The sequence below is a fragment of the Suncus etruscus genome, chromosome 2 (genome assembly GCF_024139225.1).
Source record: "Suncus etruscus isolate mSunEtr1 chromosome 2, mSunEtr1.pri.cur, whole genome shotgun sequence".
NCBI classification, from domain to species: Eukaryota; Metazoa; Chordata; class Mammalia; order Eulipotyphla; family Soricidae; genus Suncus; species Suncus etruscus.
The window spans coordinates 96,600,868-96,615,040 of record NC_064849.1 but is presented as its reverse complement, the minus strand read 5'-3'; the positions used below and the strand labels follow the sequence as shown (position 1 = coordinate 96,615,040).

The window sequence follows — 14,173 nt, the reverse complement described above, 5'->3', positions numbered from 1 at the left end:
CCAAACACAATCATGTATGTAATTAAGGTGTTTAAATAAATTAAAAAAAAAAGAAAGAGCATTCATGATAACTATCTCATGGAAAACAAATAACAACACTTCCATTTCTCCATGACTCACTCAAAAAGCCTTTATTGCCAGTGCTGATTTCATCTCTGGGAATTTCTTACCTAAAATTTGAAATTACAGTCTAGCTAACCTTAAAAAATAATTTATATTGGGTAAGAATGATAGTTTAATATAGAACTGGTGAATAAACAAACAATGGGAATGATGTGATTAGCCTGAATCATTCAGATTTATGGTTCTAAATATGTTCATAATATAATAAATTCTAATATTTAAAAAATATTTGGTAGAGCTTGATGCACAATTTCGAAGTGAATGGTTCTAGATCTCTTAGAAACTATCTACTTAAGAAATTAACTGACCACAATCTCTTAATTGCAACAATTTCCAAGAAAATCCTGCTGAAAACTAGCAATCATGCCAGGAAGTTTGATCACCAACTATAGTCACTCATTTCAGTACTCATTTGTTAGAATATGGGATACCTTGTAGTATAAAAGCCAAATCAAACAAGATGAGTAAACTATACCCCAACTCTGCAACCATAAGCTGAATTGGTTGGGCTTCTAACTTACTTCCAAAGAAATAAGTGAGGATATTGTCATTAGGCTGTGAGGGTATTGTCTGTAGGCTGTGTTTCTGGTGCCATCATCCCAGCATCTAAAAAGCATAGAATAAGCTTAGTTCTTTCTATATTTCTGGAAAGGTTTCAGAATTACATTGGGTTCTTTTCATTCAATTGTGCAGATTGACTCCTTTTCCCATGTAAACACAACTGAGAAATATTCTGAAATTTATGAAAAAAATATTGAGAGAGAATCCAAAGAGGAACTAGAAGAAATGGAAGAAATAGTCCCTGAAAATTTAAACACAGAAAATATTTCTATAGAAACACTCCTCAAAGTGTTCCGAGGAGGAAATGAAGCACAAGACTCTAGCAGATTTGTCAACCACCTAAGGAAAAGAAATATTTATTTAGAGGTTGGTTATGTTACTTTATAAAAGAGCAAATATACCTATAGAAAAAGTTTTCTATAACTTATAATGTATTTTCATGCAGTTGCTCTCAGATTGTTTCAACTGAAGAGAAATTTTGGTGAATTATCTTAGAAGTAAGTTCATTTTTAACATGTGCAGGATTGTAAAGTTAACTCATTTATTCTTTCCTTCTTTTTTAAAGAGCTTTCAAAAAGTCTTTCATGACCTAGGTGTCAATGATATGGAGTCAATTGAAGTCGCTGCTCTTTTGAAACATCCTTTTATTCAAGACCTGATTTTAAGTTATCCAGATTATAAACTTCCTGTGAGTATTACCCTAATTAAGTTGCTCTGAGGTTTGAGAAATTGCAGGACATCGGACAGCTCTAATTTTGACTAGCACAGTGGGAAAAGAAGCTGGACTTGTATAGAACTAAGTCTGGGGGAAAAACGGAGCTGGTCATAGCATCATTTGAGAATGGCCAGCCTGTATACTCCAAAGGCAGAAAGGTCAGGCACAGAAAGATATGTGCCAGAATGTTAGTGTGTACCAGAATTCTATCATTTTCGGCTAACAGTATTAGTACCATAGAGCTCCTGCTTTAGAACTATGGGTTTACATTGGATCCACAAAAGAAAACTGGAGATAGATAATTGATACTGGGTAAGTGACAGTTGAGTTTTCTGTATCATTCCAACCCTCAAACAACACTACTTTATGATTAAACAGTACTAAATAAGTTCTACCTTTCAAATGAAGAAAAAAAAACTCACATAATTCCTCAACACCGACATATTTCTTATGTGCTAATCATGGTACACATTGCCTTCATAATGCTAAAGTGACACTACTTAGGAAAGATTGGATTAATTCAGAAAAACAGCGTTGAAAATGGGGGAACTGAGCAGAATACCAATATATACAACCAATCAAGCAGAAGAAAGGAAGAACTAAACCTCAAAGATTACATCGTAACCCAGTAGGTCTGAGAGTAGAGCTGAGTATGCATTATTGCGGAATATCAGGACTCTAGCTGTTGGGGGCTAAGGAAGAAGAAGACTCCCTTTTGGAGTGCAAGAAACTCTGATAATCCTTCCATTCACCATGTCAGCAGCATAAAAATCTCCTTTTTTGCCCTGCTAATTAGACTACAAAGGCTTTTTCTCAGTTTTGGGTGAACACACTTTCATTTTGATGAAGCATGGGTGTTACATGACTGAAACCCAACTACAATCATATTTGTAATCAAGGTATTTAAATAAAGATAGTAATAAAAGAGAAGATGCTTTCTTCTTTCTTCTGTCTTCTCAGTAACTGCCTTCCATATCTCCATATCAAATGGGCCAGGCCTAAATATTTTTGTTTCTTTATTTATATGTCCTGAAACTTTGTCCTTTTATATGTACAGCATTTGTATTGTTCACAAAATTTTATCAAGTTACTATTTTATTGAATTTTAATTTCATTAAAATTCATTTCAATTCTGATGTGAAGTACACTTATAGCATTTAAGGTCACAGACTTTGGGATTAGAAAGTTATGGGACTGAATCTCAGGTCTATTATATATTTGGTCTTAGCTGTCTCTTGATTCTATGAGTAAAAGCCATTCCTATTCAAGGGGTTGAGATAAATGAAATCATGCATCTAAGGCACTAGATACAGCATCTGACACATGGCAAATACTACAGAAATGAAAGTTGTTAAGATTGCTAAGTATTTGTTTCTGAGGCCAGTAGCATATAGTTCCATGGAACTATAACAATGAGTATGAAATTCATTTATGACTCTGAAGCAAATTTCATTCTGCCTGCAAAAGACTTTTTTAGTTTTTTGGGCCACACCCAGTGACACTCAGGGGTTAATCCTGGCTATGCTCTCAGAAATCATTCCTGGCTTAGGGGACCATATGGGATGCTGCGGAACCAATCTTCATCCTGGATTAGCCATTTGCAAGGCAAACACCCTAACTGCACTATCTCTCCAGCCCCTGCAAAAGAATTTTTAAATGCAGGATTTACAAGAGATTAGGTAAACTACCTCAGAGTAAAACTATAGAAACTTAAACTGTGGGACATTTTTGTGTGCAAGTATCAGCTCTCTTCAAAAAATGATAAAAGCACGAGAGAGGGGAGGTCAAGGTGGATTTTGCTTTGATTAGAAAAGAAGCAGCATCAGAAGTGCAAGAAACTCATCAGCATCTCAGAAACATTGGGAGCAAAGCTTCAGGAGAAGGATGGGAATACCAACTCCTGGAGTTCAATCTGCAAAGGGTTTGCAGTGATCTCACTGAATTAGTAAGATTCAGCAGACTTCAAGGGATCCTGATATCACATGGGGAGAATTTGCATTCAATTAGATAAGTGATGAAAATGAATAGATTTCTGAGTAGGGACACAATGTAGTGTTAATTTCTATACCCTAAAATATTTCTTTGTCTTTTAACCAAATAATAATGTCTCTATATTTAATAAAGTTCTTTCTTTAAAATCATATTTTACCATACCCAGAATATTTGAAAATTTGGCTACTGATTATTCCAAGCTGCTATATTCATGCATTCCAGCACATAAATTGTTTGCCAAAAAACTAATATGTCCCCTTTTAGTATTTGTTTATCTTGTAGCATCATGAACATAGACCATATTTTCTCACTTAGGAGGAAGAGGCATAAATCGGTGATTTTAAATCACTGGAACAGTAGAAAGGGGAAAAAGCAGAAGAGGGAAAGCCAGTCGTTTCACATAATCGGATGGTTTAGGGACACCAATTCTTAAAATATACATCCTCTTTTATCATTGTGTGTAAGGTGGGTGGCAGAGGTCCGTCATTTTTAGAGGAATCCTGTTGTCCAGCTTCACCTTTTAGAGAACAGCCCTATTATTTAAAACTAGTAAAGTCCTTAGAATTTTCTATTACCTTGGATTTTTATATATTAGGATGTACCTTATATTACCCAGAACAAATCATATCATAAACAATCAAAGTTATCTCTTCACTTAAAAGGAGATAGACTTCCAAAAAAACAAGGAGAATTCCTTGGCCAGAATGACAAAATATGAGTAACTTGCATTAAATAACCAACTCAACATTTCCCAGGAAAAGAAAACAGTCAACAATTGGTTGATTTCAAGTGTCAAATCCTTGAAAATATGCTGAATTCTAGGAACACATCTTGTCTATATTTCTCTCCACTTGAAAAAAGTTTCAGTACTTGTAATATACCTGGTATGTTGCTCAACATACTTCTTTGAGCGGAAATGTGCTGTGTGTAGCAAGAGGTCTAGGAATTGATGACTTTGTAGTCCAAGAGTCCCTTGATAACCACCAATGCCAACTTTGCACAGTTCACAAATATTCCCTGGTGCACAGAAAACCCTGTAGGTGACAAAAACTTGGATGAAGGTTTATTTCCAACCAGGCTTTTGATAACAGTATCACCTAACACTATTCCAACAGAAGAGCCTTTCTGTAAGTCTATCCTTTTATTGGTGTATAGATCTTCTTGTAGGGATATACTTTAACCCTAATTCTCTTTTTCCTTCATATCTTCCCACATCCCCTCTTTTCAAGAATCAATAAAGTCCTCTTTCAAGGGTCTTAACCCATGAGAGTTTAATCTATGACCTGAAGATCTCCAGTTCTAAGATGCTAAAATTAATAAGGTCTCCTTCCAAGTAAGAAAATTCCACTCATATTTCTCAAGATATTTTTATGTTCTTATTTTTACTAACCAAAAAAATTAAGAAGGAAAGAACATCTCTAAAGATTCAGGAATACATATAGCCATCATTTCATCATTTTTTTGCTCCATATATCCAAACACAAGTAAATAGATCACATTTTAAAATGAACTTTAACCACAGAGATGTTATTTGAAGATCTTTCCAGATAAGTAGAGCAAAAGCTAAGAGTGTGGTTTTCAGGTTAAAAAGTTGTTTGCTGTTATAAACAGTGGGAAATGAAGATTGTTACCTGAGAGTTCTGTGTTGACAAGATTCATATTTACAAGCAATATTTGAAAATACATACTTGGAAGGAAAAACCAAGTATGAGGAATTATTATCATGCTTTAGTTTTTCTCCTAATGGAAAGTAGCCTCTTTTGGAGCTCTGGAGTGGACTTGGAGCTCCTCTTATTGAGTTCACATCTCCAAATGGTGTGACCTTATACAACTGACCTTCTTGTGTCTTGGTTTTCCCATCTGCAAAATAAGATTTACTGTCATGCATACCTCATAGACTTCTTGTATGGATCAAGTAGCTTAATGTTCATTTAATACATGTTTGACACTGAGGAAATCTTTCAAGTTGACAGATAAGTAGCATTTAAGAACTATAGATTTGATGATATTGTTTTTTATGATAGTGTTACTACTACTACAACAACAACAACTACTACTACTTGTCTGATGGTAGTTACAGCAGATATGAATTATTTCTAACCATGTACAGTTATATATAGAGGGATGAATAGGCCTGCATTTCATTTCTATGCAGTGTCTCCTCTTTGGAAATAAAGGACTGTCATGATGACAAAGGATTTGAAGTAAGGTCCCAGAAGGTCAAAGTGGTCAGTTTCTCTTTAAAATATTTAGCTTTTGTGGTGAATTTTTTAGTGGTTTGGTCATAGTCATTTATTCAACTTCTTTTTCTCATAGACTTATACAGGTCAGTTTTTCCAAAAATATTCCTAAATTTTTATACAAATGCTTTGGTTAAATATAAAAGAATCAGTGGAGATACTAGTTTATCTGCAAATTAGGTAAATTTACCCTGACAAATATATTTACAAGTGTAATTGAACATAATATTACCTATACGAATTTCTCTTGGGAGAAATGCATGCTGGATAAACATACAGTTCTTTAATCATATATACTAAAATTAAGATTTTCACTCAATGTGTGATAACAATGTCTTCTACTGCTAAAATCAGAAAATCATAAAGAGTTTCTTAAAAAACAATGATTCAGGACCAATTGCTTGAGGATGAAGTGTCTATGAGACTTGAAGTGGCTTTCACACCACTTTTTCCTCTAAAAAGAAATATCAGACTTTAAAATAATCTCTAATCTCCTTAAGTTTTATAATAAACATGATGACTGTTCCAATGCTTTTCAGTCTAAAAGACATATATGTCAAGTATTGTCAAGCTCCTTCAACTTATTCTCTCTTCCTCACTGCTACTAAAAATTGTGTTCCCTAATTTTAGCCATAAACTTAGCTACTACTGCTTTAAAAATCTGGAATTTAGAATTCCTTTATTCTATGGAAGTTTCAAAAATTTATAGGTGAGCTCATTCCTTAATCCCCTAGTTAGCAGTCAAAATTTCAGCAGTGGTTTACCAAAGAATGCATATTATCAAGAACAGTAGATCCAAAAAAGGTCAATGGTGAAAATTGTCCTTTTTCCATTAGTTCACTCTACAATGACCTTTTCTTATAGAAGATATATGTTTTTAAAGAATAAGGTACTTCAAGAAAATGATTCATTTTGATTCCTGGAACTGCGTGTATTATTCAGCTACTCAGATGTGAGCTAACTCATCTTCATGAGTGAAATGACCATAGCCACATTAAAATCTGTGAAAGTCAGCTCTAGGGAAAAGAAACTTACATTATTTAAACACTTCCCTAAAGTTGTGACATAAAAAGCGAAACTATATCACTTCAGCTCCACACATTTTTATATCTTTGGATGTATTTTACATTGTGGAGATGTTTTATGTTTACTCTAAAAAATATCAGTGATTTAAAATGTGGAATTGGGCCAGAGTGATAGCACAGTGGGATGGGCATTTGCCTTGCATGGTGCTGACCTGGGTCTCCAAAATCCCCTATGATCCCTTGAGCCTACCCAGAGTAATTTGAGATTGCAGAGCCAGGAGTAACCTATGAGCAGTACAAGTTGTAGCCCCAAGCCCCCCAAAATAAAATAAAAATAAAATTTGGAATTGATAGACAATTTAAATAGCTGAATAATAAACCATTCTATCCATGGTATTAAAAAACATTGTGGGGGATTGGAGCAATAGCACAGCAGTAGTTTGCCTTGCAAAATTTTGCCTTGCACATATTAAAGTATAAAGTAGTTTGCCTTGAAAACTTTTGCTTTGCATGTTTGCTTTGCACACAGCTGACCTAGGTTCAATCTCTGGCATCACATATTACCCCCCAAGTCTACCAGGAGTAACTTCTGAGTACAGAGTCAGGAATAGCCCCTGGACACTGCTGGCTGTGGCCCCAAAACAAAAGAAAACAACCCCCAAAACATCGTGAAACAAAATGTTTCCTTCCCAAACCCACCTACTGTTGTAAAATTCTGAGTCTACAGATACAGACATAATTAAATTAATAGAAGGCAAACACTACATTTTATTTATTAAATAAAAATAAATTATTATCATTAAATAAAAATAATCTTTAACTATGTCCATTAAATACTAGACTTTATTCAATTGCTCTTAATGGAGAATCCATGTGTATAACTAGTAAGTTGCAAATATTGAAACAATTTCTTCAAGAGAAAAAATTAAAACTATTCGATCACTGTTATATATTAATAACATTTTTTTTGGATTTTTGGTTTTTGGGTCACACCCAGCCCCGCTCAAGGGTTACTTCTGGCTCTATGCTCAGAAATTACTCCTGGCAGGCTCAGGGGATCATATGGGATGCCAGGATTCGAACCACCATTCTTCTGCATGCAAGGCAAACACACTGCCTCCATGCTATCTCTTCGGCCCCTATTAATAACTTTTAATTATAAATCATTTACCTATTTATAATTCCTTTTTGAATCTCTTCTTTTAGGTTATTAAAATTATTTTCCAAAGATATGTTTATGGCAAGGAAATGATGGAGAAAGCTCTCCTTCAAGACTTCCAGAGGAAAAGAAACAAAAACAAAATATATAATTTTTAAAATTGGGAAATGAATCTTCCATACACCAAATATTAACCTGAGGACTATTATTTATTATCATTGTGAGAGTAGAAACTACCAGGTTGATCACTACCAGGTTAAGTTTTGAGAGTACTAAAAGAGGATCCTACTTAAATTGGAAAATGTACTATAATAAAATTTAAGTTTTATAACAAAATAACAAAATAAAGAGGAATGTATTTGAAATGGTTTTAAAAATAAGAGAAACTAGAAACTAGAAAATAATCACACACAAACCTATCATCTGTGAGAACATCTGATATGGCAATTCCTATCAGACATATTTTTTCTCAAAGTTTAATATCAGGGATATACTGTTATGTATATTTTTTGTTCTTGTTCTGTATGTAGTAACATTTCCATGCCACTTCAAAAGAAGGCTGCATTAAAAATTGCTGGTATATTCATTCTTGTACCAGTTACTCATAATTCTTTTTAATATAGGACAATGTTGCCTTTATAAATGGATATACATGTACTCGTATATCATTTTACCTTATAAGTTAGTGATCTGAATTCAATAATGCTTATCTCAAGAAAGTATTATTTAAGTAATTAATAATGAATTCTTAATTACTAGATTTTTATGATATCCTTTCTCTCTCTTCTACTCAGACTCTAAATATTTATTGGACACAGAATTTAGCTTTGTCAATTCACAATCAGTTGAACTTTTCTGGCATTTCTCTCACTTTATGAGTATTAAAGGGTAATGGTAATTTCACCATTTCTATTCCTACCTTTCTAAATATTAAGTACTTTTTTTCCACTTAATTTCCACAAAGTTCATTAACTATTCTCTGTCTCAAAATGTCAAAGCTAAATTCTTTATTTTTATTATCCTCAAACTAGATTGTTTCAAACAACTCTGCTCTTATTGTTTAGGTCAAACATCTTGTCAGCATCAATGGCTTCAATTTTTCTCTACAGTCTACTCTTTAGTTGATGGGTAGGTAGGTAGGCTGGCAGCACTATCTAAATGTATCCTGAATATTCTCTCCCAAACTCCTTTCCATAAGCACTATGGTTCAAAATATTACCAACTCTTGACTGGATTTTACAGTATCCCTACCCATATAAGTTCCCTTGCTCTTATTCTTTTTAAAGGCTGCAGTTTTTACAGCTAACAGAGAAAACCTTTGATAATGCAAATCTGATCATGCCACCTCTCTTCACATTTCCTGCATTGTTTAGTCCAAGTACATCCTTGCTCATGCTTCTGGAGGGGCAATCTATCTTGTTGATCCTGGAACATATAAAGGACTTTCCTATCTCTCTAGCCTTTGTGCTGTTCTTTGCCTGGAATTATAGTCTCCTAAAATATCTGCATACCATATCTCTTTTTTTCTTTTATCTTTCATTTTTATTAATATTTTTATTTTGACAAAAGTGGATTAAAATCATTCACAGTAGTATTTTAGGTACATAGTGACATTAGAATCAGGGGCATTTCCACCACCAACGTTTTCCTCCCTCCACCCCTGTTCCCAGCAGGCATCCCATATCGCCCCTCCTCTTAACTTCCTCCAGGTTCTCAATTCTCAGGTCATTTTGTCAAAGGCCTAACTTCCATGAATACCTAAAACAAAGCAAAATCAACCTATCACCTCACACATACCTTGCCTCCAATTATTTTTACCATTGTACTTATCCTCATCCAACAAGCTCCCTATTTACACTTGTGTTTGAATATCACACAATAAGGTTGTAAGTTCCATGATGTAAAGGATATTGCTTTGCCCCAGAACCAAAGACTAAAATCACAGCCAGCTTTTGGTTGTTTTGATTCATTAGTCAAAAATGGGTGAACATATCACCTTTACAATAATTACTTAAACTATGAACAATTCAAAGACAATTTCTGTTCTCAGTGGGAATTACAGTCTGTACCTAGAGAATGACATTTCTGAAGTTTTCCTTTTTCCTTTTATGAGTTAATGTTCCAATAAGGCTTTATTCTTAGAACTCTTGGTTTTTATTTATATAGTACTGAATAGTGACCTTAAACTGTGTTTAGGACATGGAAAGCCAGATATTTCAAAATTTCAAGCTAGATGATTCATAGGTAATTCTGGTTACTATCATGTTTTTGCTTATTTTAGACAAGGAAGCAAAAATGTCTGAAAATAAGGTTAAGCAAAAATATCCTGAGAAAAATCAGTCAGTAAGCCATGGAACACTATTAAACACTAAACAAGGCAAGACAACATTATGTTGCAAAAAATAAAATCATAACCAGCAGCATTCCTTCCTGTAATATCTTTCTTCCATATGGTTGTTAAATTAGAAAATGGCAGAATCTCTTCTTGAGGTCAATTAACTCATCCAAGCAATAGGAAAGTAAAACACCACCAAAAGGTATTTCTGGTAGTAAGTTTACATTAGGTCCAGTAGATTCATTACCAATATCAATATTGAGAATATCTGATAACAGAATGACCCAGAGAGATAAAAAGTTCTGGTCTTAGAGATGCTGGGGAACAGAGTATGGAATTTCATACTGATACCAGAGGTATAGGATTTTTCTAGCAAAAAAAAAAAAAAAAAAGAATGTAACTGAAGCTATTCTCCCTTTTAAGACATAATTCTAGTGAATTCCCAAACATCTTCAAATAATTCCAATGACTGCTTCACACAAAATATTAGTGGACGGGGCCGGGCGGTGGCGCTAAAGGTAAGGTGCCTGCCTTACCTGCGCTAGCCTAGGACGGACCGCGGTTCGATCCCCCGGCGTCCCATATGGTCCCCCAAGCCAGGAGCGACTTCTGAGCGCAATGCCAGGAGTAACCCCTGAGCGTCACCGGGTGTGGCCCAAAAACCAAAAAAAAAAAAAAAAAAAAAAAAATATATATATATATATATATATATATATATATATATATATATATATATTAGTGGACATGTCCAAGAGCTATTGCACTTGTAGATGGATCACAAATCTGTGATCCTGGTTTCTCTTGTCTGGACACTTTCTTGACACCACTCAAAAGTGCCTAGGATATTAAAACCATCTTTGATTGTGTATGTGCAAACTCACACACATACAAATATGCATACACTAGATTTTTTAGAGTCTTTGGTAACCAAAAGAAATATGATTTAACTTATAAGCAACAAAAACTACACCATTGTTCCATGTGTTTATTTAAATCGCCAAAATCCCCCCAAGCACTTCATTTTTTTTTTGTTTTTTTTTTTTGTTTTTTTTTTTAATTTTTATTTTGATCATAATGGTTTACATAGTGTTGACAATAATATTTTAGGTACATATTTACATAAAATCAGGGGGGATTCCCATCACCAAATTGTCCTCCCTACACCTCCATTTCTGTCCTACCTCCCATTTCCTCTTCCCTCATCCCAGGTCGGCTTGAATATGTGGTCCCCTCTTTATCTAACCCACAACTTAGTAGTCTTGCACCTGTTTGGTCTTGATGCCTCCCTTAGTTCCCCCTCTAACTGGAGGCAGGACTAGCTAGTTCAAGTTGCGTGGTTTTGTTTGAAAAAGAGAAAAGTAATAAACTGGGGTAAGGATCTAATACCCCGAAACTGGGCGGAATCCTTCTAGAGGCTCTCATCATCGTTTTGAGAGATGGAGAAAAAGAAGGTGAAACACTCCACCAGTACCAAAAGAAGTGTCAAATATCTAGTGAGGGCTTGAGCTGTATCGATAAGCACCACAAAAAAAAAAAAAAAAAAAAAACAGGCAAACAAACAAACAACAAAAAGCAAAACAAGCAAAAACAAACAAACAAAAAAAAACACACCATGGTCTTGAAATGAGAAACATGGCATAGCACATAACGAAAGAAAAGAAAGGAAGAGAAAATATAAGTATGGTTGGGGACAGTTTCAATAATCACTCCCAAACAGAGAAATCGACCAAAATAGATAGGTGAATAAAAATAATAACAACAATAATAAATGGAGGTAAAAAATATATAGATAATAACCAAGGTTTTGTGCTTTTTGTATTTTTATTTTTTCCCTCCTGCCCTGGCACAGTAAATATTGGGGTCATTCGAAAAGGAATTCACTTGGCCTAAGAGATATGGGGTTTCTCCGTCCTTGGAGCATACTGTCATGGGATCAACACTAGACTTTGCTCAGGAGCCTTTACTCTCCCGGTGGTGGTTTTTTTTTTTTTTTTTTTGGTGTGCAAGCACTTCATTTTTATAGCACAATTCATGTCATTCAACCCACAGTCATGTAATCATCCTCCTCTTTATACCTTTTGTTGTTGTTGTTCTTGTTGTTGTTTGGGGGGGGCCACAGCCAACGGTGCTCAGGGGTTAATCTTAGCTCTGCATTCAGAAACCATTCCTGCTAGGCTCTGGAGACCATATGAAATTCTGGAAATTGAACCCAGGTAGGTCAGATGCAAGGCAAATGCCCTATTCTCTGTGATATAGCTCTGGCCCACAAGGCAAGTATCTTAACCATTGTACTATCTCCCCAACCCCAGGAAAATTCACTTAATTTCCTGAAGGTAGTCTTCCTCTCTTTCTCATAATATTTTTCATTAATGTAATGATGCAGAGAATTATGTATTTTTTATTTTTTATATTTGTTTTATATATGATTAGCTTCTAATATTCTTTGTTTCCCTTTATAGAAGATTGTATGTAAAATTAGCTTTTATCTCTTAAACACTAATTGAATTTCCAATCAAGGCATCTTAAACTTGTTTTCTTTGTTAGACTTTTAATTGAGAACTTAATGTATATAATCGATATTGATTAGTCAAATTAATCTAGTTTTTTTCCCTTGGGTGAACTTTGATATCCCTCAATGTTTTTATTCATTATGGCTAAGTTTGTTAGTAAAACAAAAACTGTCTATAATATATATAGTATTATTAACAATTATTTTTTGGTTTTGGGGGCACACCCGGCAACGCTCAAGGATTACTCCTGGCTCTATGCTAAGAAATTGCTCCTGGCAGGCTCGGAGGACCACATGGGATGTCGGTATTCAAACCACCATCCTTCTGTATGCAAGGCAAAGTCCCTATCTCCAGGCTATCTCTCTGGCTATATTATTAACCTTTTAATGTTAGAAGGTTACATAATAAAAATTTCCCTTTCCATGCCTGATGTTAGTAACTCATGCACTCTTTTTCACACTCTGGTTTGACTAAAGATTCATCAATAATGTTCATTTGTTAAAAAAAATTATGAAAAATCCATTGATATTTCTCTTATTTTAAGCTTGTCATCTCTGATCCTTCTTGTCACTATTTTATAGAAATTTACCCCCAAAATTTTCTAAATAAAATAAAATTTCTTTCCATCTTTTTATGCTATTAATCACTCTTCAATAATCTCATCTCTCTTTGGTTTTATGATAATAAAGACTACTAGCTTTCCTCTTATCTTCTTGGTTACTCCATCTATGGCAGGGGTCTCAAACTCAATTTACCTAGGGGCCGCAGGAGGCAAAGTCAGGGTGAGGCAGGGCCACATAAGGAATTTTACTTACCGAATATTCGCAATAAAAATCGCATTAGTAGGAAAAAAATCTCAAAAAATCTCATTAAACATTTGCATACCCCGAACGGAACTGCTCGGGGTACGCGAATGTCTAATGCTATTTTTTTTTCTACTAATGCGATTTTTATTGCAATTCTTCAGTAAGTGTATGTCAATTGGACATTTTTACACAAACTATCACAAGCTATGGTTCTCAAAACAGGAGTATAGAGGCAGCAGATGAAACACACTATCAAATGCAAGACTATTTGACTTATATAAATGCAGTATTTGACTGTAAGACTATCTTACATCTACCGCTGAGATTCTCTAGGAAGACCCTCTCCACCTAATGTGGTTTTCTTGTTGCCCAAAACAATCTAATGAAGTCTATGCTTTCTTATTCCCTCTTCTCCCCTCATACCCATGCATAACTATTTTCTCTTTTCAGTTCCCATAGTCAAAAAGCTGCTTCAAAGACCATCAAATCTTTCTTCTATATTCTTGCAGTAGAGCTCAACTGACTACCCTACTTTCTGTTTCTTCTCCAAAATTTTCTTTTTTCTTTTCTTTTTTTTTTTTTTTTTTTTTTGATTTTGGGCCACACCTGGTTATTCCTGGCTATGTGCTCAGAAATGGCTCCTGGTTTAGGGGACCTTATGGAATGCCGGGTGATCGAACCATTGTTCATCCTAGGTTAGCACGTGT

The 14,173-nt window shown here is 34.6% G+C and overlaps 1 protein-coding gene across 1 annotated transcript in view; it reads left to right on the top strand.

The window, feature by feature from the left end:
• SPEF2 (sperm flagellar 2) overlaps positions 1 to 7,966 on the top strand; it is a 191,489-nt gene extending 183,523 nt beyond the window's left edge. Inside the window, 4 exon segments of the mRNA XM_049769039.1 lie at positions 817 to 1,050; positions 1,250 to 1,372; positions 7,863 to 7,893; positions 7,896 to 7,966. Of these exon segments, the coding sequence (XP_049624996.1) occupies positions 817 to 1,050; positions 1,250 to 1,372; positions 7,863 to 7,893; positions 7,896 to 7,966 (459 nt within the window).
• The last annotated feature ends 6,207 nt before the right edge of the window (positions 7,967 to 14,173 follow it).